Source organism: Magnolia sinica, chromosome 15 (assembly GCF_029962835.1).
Source record: "Magnolia sinica isolate HGM2019 chromosome 15, MsV1, whole genome shotgun sequence".
Taxonomy (NCBI): domain Eukaryota; kingdom Viridiplantae; phylum Streptophyta; class Magnoliopsida; order Magnoliales; family Magnoliaceae; genus Magnolia; species Magnolia sinica.
The window spans coordinates 51,259,492-51,265,491 of record NC_080587.1 but is presented as its reverse complement, the minus strand read 5'-3'; the positions used below and the strand labels follow the sequence as shown (position 1 = coordinate 51,265,491).

At 36.7% G+C, this 6,000-nt stretch overlaps 1 protein-coding gene across 1 annotated transcript in view; it reads left to right on the top strand.

The window, feature by feature from the left end:
* Positions 1 to 211: 211 nt before the first annotated feature.
* LOC131227258 (uncharacterized) overlaps positions 212 to 6,000 on the top strand; it is a 56,997-nt gene continuing 51,208 nt past the window's right edge. The window contains exons 1-2 of the mRNA XM_058223002.1: positions 212 to 415; positions 500 to 549. Coding sequence (XP_058078985.1) covers positions 307 to 415; positions 500 to 549 — 159 coding nt within the window. The 5' untranslated portion in view covers positions 212 to 306. The remainder of the gene's footprint in view (positions 416 to 499; positions 550 to 6,000) is intronic.

Here is a 6,000-nt window from a genome sequence, read left to right as displayed (position 1 = left end):
CTATGGTATGGTTCACCTGAGATTTGGATCTGCTTCAATTTTAGAATCATGCTTAAAATGAGCCGGAAATGGATGGACGGTGTGGATATACAATACATTCACCAAGGTGGGCCCCACTATCAGTGCCGCACCGTGTTTTGTAAGGCGGGGCCCGCACCTAAACCCCTCCGGTGAGTCCAAAGGTGAAGTCCGCGACGTATGGTATTGCAATCGTCGCGATGTATGGTAGCGAAGCTGTTGAAGAAGAATCGAAATCAAGATCCTAGAGAATCGCAATCGCATTGGTGAGGAGTTTGGAGAAGGAAAATGACAGAGAAGAAAGCAGAAGTGTTCGAACTCAACAATGGAACCCTTGTCGTTAAAATCAGTAATTGGGGCGCTACCATTACTTCCCTTCTCCTTCCTGACGTCCATGGTATGGTTATCGTCTCTCTCTTTCTCTCTGGTTACGAGAGCAATTGTATTAATTTCTTCTTTTTTGGGGGTGTGAATGTTTCAGGAAATGTCGCCGATGTGGTTCTTGGATTCGACTCTCTCGACTCATATCTTGTGAGTTCTCTACAACTACCACAATCTGAGCACCCTTTTTGAATTTGAACCCCCCCTTATTGATAGATGCACCCTTTCTTTCTAGTTTTGGTAGTATTGATAGTAGAAGATTGCGCTGTTGTGATTACAAAAGGCAGAAAAGGGAAAGGGTGTATCTATCCATCGGGTGGGTGTAGATATCAATTTCCTAGCTGGGTTTTTATTTTTATTTTTTAAATTAAGGTTAGAAAGATGGTGTTTCACAGAGTAACGGCTGATTGGCGTTAATGGCTATTTAATGGTAAAAATGTATATAAAAAAAAGGAAGAAGCACACTAGAAAAAGGATGGCCTCGTTGTTATTGAGGTCGGTTCCTCTATAAACAATTTTAAAATTAGTCATTTGGATGCCTGTAAATTGGGCTAGATGTAAATGGTTTACAGGCAGGCAGTGTTTGGATGCTGAAAACTGCCTGTAAATCATTTACAGCTTTTAGCTGCAAATGAAATCCCTCTGAAAAGTTGTGATTTCATTTACCTGCAAATTATTTACAGCCTAACGGCTATAATTTTGAACTTTTAGCTGCAAATGAATTCCCTTTAAACAATTTATAGGCTATCCAAACACAGACAACTATTTACCTGTAAATATGTTACAACTTGAAGCCAAACATTACAGGCTGTAAATGATTTATACTTGCATATCATTTGACCACATACAAAATCTACAAGCATCCAAACGAGCCCAAGCTTATTCTACAATTTTTAGTGTGGGGACACCGTGATGTATGGCCCACATCCACTCCGTCCATAAGATGCAACCCTATGAGTTCACCTTTATCCCAAAAAATGAGACAAATCCAAAGCAGGGGTTTAGATTGTGTGTGGGACACACCTTGTTTTATATATGCCATCTAATGCATTCATAAGATGCCTCCCACTAGGATGAGTGGACACCCCCAAAGTCAGGCCATCCTTATACGGTGGTGGGCCACAACATGTGATTTTATTATGATTTTACATTGGAGTGGCCTCCTTGAGCTTTGTTTCCGTTTGAGTTTTTGTATCTAACGAGAACTTGAGGGGGCATACATGATGGACGGAATGGATGTTGTTAGCACATCACTGTCAAACACAATGTTGTACAATAAGCTTTTTGACAAAAGTTGTAGACGAAGCGACCTCTATATACCATAACTGTTGCTGTTATATTTAAAATTGGACTTGTGAAAATGATGGCAGTTATTCTGCTTAGCCTGCTTGTTGACTACACCCATGATTCTGTGTAGAGCTGTACACAAGTCGAGTTCGAGTCGAGCTAGAACAAGCTCGGCTTAGCTCAACCCCACCATGACCCAAGCTCAAACTCAGCTCAACTTGGTCTTTGACCTCACCCCTTTAGCTCAACTCGGCTCGCTGGTTCGAGTCGAGTTGAGCTGGGATTGAGTCGAGTCGAACGAGCTATTCGATTCGATTTGAGTTAATATTATTTTACAAATAAATGATAAAAAATCAAGATTGTTAGAACTGAGACAGGTGCAATGGCAGTGCATAACAAGTTAATACAAGCTAGCAAATAACAATATGAGAATGTTATAAGAAAACCATAAACTCACTCAAAATTTATCGGCATCTTGTTAATATGGTACATATGAGGAACGCCTTCCCGACCGAGGGATAAGAGAGTTATCACCTTCATCTGAACCCGATCCATCAACATCACTTTCGTCGATAGGAAATATGTTTGCAGTTCCAGATGTGTTATCTTCTCTAGGGTAATTGTTTACTTCTTCCGAATCAGAAGGTGGTGAAACTTCATCATCGTGTTCCTGTATAGATTTAGCTAACTTTTTCTATCTTCTTTATGAGTCGATTTATAAGGAGTTCCCAACATCTTATAGAATGATGAGAGCCTGGAGAGAAACTTTGATGTATTGTGGCTCTTATTTGTTTCCATGCTCGGCTCTGCCTCGACGTCATGATATCTTGGAGGACATCGATATCTAGATGCCTTCGCCTCTTCCCTACTTATTTTTAAGGCGAGTTTCAGTTGTTCTTCTTTTAAAGCTTTCAATCTAGCATTTTTCTCTTCTTCTTTCTTACTAATTTGTTACACTCTCTCTATTTATGAATCTTCATCTATTACAATAGGCTTTTTATGATATTTTTAGTGGCTAGTTGAATTTGGTGTGGAGGGGGTGAGAGTTTTCTTATTTGAGTCTAAGAGAGCCTGGAATAGAATTGGTACTTTCTGTGAGGCATTAGGACATGGTTTTGCGTCTCCTCCCCGATCAGATAGATGTATTCTTAGCCGATTTGTCTTGTTGACGAATTTGTCTCCACACAAACGGCATTTAATCTTCATTCTTCTAGATGTTGGAGAGTAGACTTGGGTACCGTAATCCCAAATGTCGGGGGATGGGTCATTAAACGACATTTCTGCACAATGATTTTTGTTAATAATGAATAACATTTTAAGGAGAATTCATGGGGCCGATATAATTTTCAAGAAATAAATTATAGTAGGTTCAAAATTTCAATGTCAATGTCAAGTACTCCAAAAATAACAGAGATTAAAGTCTTACGGAACAAGTAATAAGATCAAGATGTCCAAAATATTTAAAACAATGTTTAAACTTTAAACATATGAAGGTGCAGTGCTAGTCTCATTTAGACTCTTGGTCTCGTCCTCTTCATCAAATGAACTGCCACCCCAAACTGGACGTAACCAATCTTGCGTACAAACGAGCGCTTCAATTGTTTTAGGTGCAAGTGAGCTTTCATACTTGTTCACACCCTACTACCGGTGCTAAATGCGGACTCTGATGCCACTGTTGTTATCGGAATTGATAAAATATTTCGAACCATCAACAACAATGTAGGGTATTTTCCTTCACGAGGTCTAGTCTTCCACCAGTCTAAAACGTCAAAGTCTTGACTGGAGACCTTCATGATTAGCTCCTTGAGATATGCATATAATTCTGATTCATTTGTTTGCTAACTCGCTTCATCTTGTTCTAAGGCTGAGAAGTACTCATCGAGAAAATTGTCATCACCTATAGACGAACTTGAGTCACGTTCATGCATAATTTGTGTATCCTGACTTTTGGTAGAATTACCCACATAAGAAGAGTACAATTCTTCAATTGCCACACGAACATTAAATGTTTCAACTGCTGCCTTGTCAAACAGATAAATCTTCTTATAAACGTAACTAACCAGTCCTATTTTACAGCGAGGTTCAAGTACAACAGCTAAAGCCATCAATAGGTGACATTCGCTCCAGTACTTTTCAAATTTCACTTGCATGCTTAGCGCTGTATTTTGAATATAATCTGAACCTGTTGTGACACTTCTTTGAAGAGCATCCTTAATCTTCTAAAGCTTTGGAAGAAACAGATTTGCCGTTGGATATTTATTGCCAAAAAATAATTTCGTGCAGTCATAGTAAACTCGAAGAAAACTACGAACATCTTTCGCTCTTCTCCAATCATCTTCACTAGGTAACCAAGCATATGTTTTATCACGAACTGCAAATTCTGGGAATGCAATTTTCAACTCAACTGCCGCATCCAACATTTCATATGTTGAATTCTAACGGGTGCACACATCTAACTTCAATGTTTTTTGAGTTCCAACATTTAAACGTTGGAGTACGTCATTTCAGATACTAAGTCTTGATGGTGACCCCTGTATATACTTCACGCTCTCTCTTATGTTCTCAATCGTGCCGTCAATTATTTTTATGAGTGATGTGAGCAACTTGTATGTTGGAGTCGCTTCCTTTAGATGAGGCAAATGAGAGCAATTGTTGGCCTGAACGTGGGATTTTTAGACTCTTAGCACAATTAATAGTATGTCTGTGATAATGTGAAGTTGATCCTCCAGAATGTTTTGCGAATGTTGACTTGCAATGCTTACATCTAACCTTCATAACACGGTTCGAACCTTCTTTCACCTCAACCTCTTCAAAATCGTCTCAAACTGCTGATCTTTTTTTTTTTTTTTTCCCATTTATTCGACATATCTGAATTTAAGTTTCTTTCATCTTGTTCCACTTCAACAACTAGAGGGGATGTGGCAGATGCACCAACACCAGGGGCAGTAGGGACATCCTCACTAGCCATCTTTAAATATGAAAATAAGAAAACACGCGTAAGATATATGAAGTTCGAAGGTGTGATTTGTAAGTAGGCGTTTTCTCACGTCTCCTAACTTTTAATTTCACTTTTTATCCCATTTAGTAATATATCATGTACTTTACTCACACAATTTACATGCGATTCGAAAAATCGGCAGTATTTCCCCATAATTCTCCAAATATATGTAAAAATTCTCTACTGGTTGGGTGTCATCACCATTATCTGTTATTTACAGATGGGAGGCAGTCAACTAGTTGAAAACCATATATTCAGAGAATAAATTGGGTTGATGCACTGAATCTCGAACTCTATGTAAATTGTGTAAGCAATGTTAAGGTACATGATATATTACTAAACGGTCCAACATGGACAATTTAAGAATTCATATATATATATATTTATATATATGATATCAAACCAATAATTGATTTGAATATAATTTATTGTATATGAATTCTTAAACGGGTAGGTAGATTATTAAATTCATCTGTCAAGTGTGTTAAGTGTCAAGTGTTAAGTGAAGTCGCTCTAAAACTAATTAATTTGTGTTTAATTGAAGTATACAACTATAAATCATATATTTAATATATGATTTGTAGTTGAATACTTGAATTAAGCATAAATCAAATTTAAGTAATCTAATACAAGTATACACAAGTTTAGAATTTCTTAAATAATCTCAAATTCAACTACTCAAGTAATTTTCTAAATATATGTAAAAATTCTCTACTGGTTGGGTGTCATCACCATTATCTGTTATTCACAGATGGGAGGCAGTCAACCAGTTGAGAACCATATATTCAGAGAATAAATTGGGTTGATGCACTGAATCTCGAACTTTATGTAAATTGTGTAAGCAATGTTAAGGTACATGATATATTACTAAACTGTCCAACATGGACAATTTAAGAATTCATATATATGTATATATATATATATATATATGATATCAAACCAATAATTGATTTGAATATAGTTTATTGTATATGAATTCTTAAACGGGTATGTAGATTATTAAATTCATCTGTCAAGTGTGTTAAGTGAAGTCGCTCTAAAACTAATTAATTTGTGTTTAATTGAAGTATACAACTATAAATCATATATTTAATATATGATTTGTAGTTGAATACTTGAATTAAGCATAAATCAAATTTAAGTAATCAAATACAAGTATACACAAGTTTAGAATTTCTTAAATAATCTCAAATTCAACTATTCAAGTAATAAAAAATCATATTCAATCCAAGTAAATCACTTTTATAAAACACAAATCCGACGCAACCCAACTTGACGCTGACCCAACCCACACCCCGACCCAACACGACGCTGAC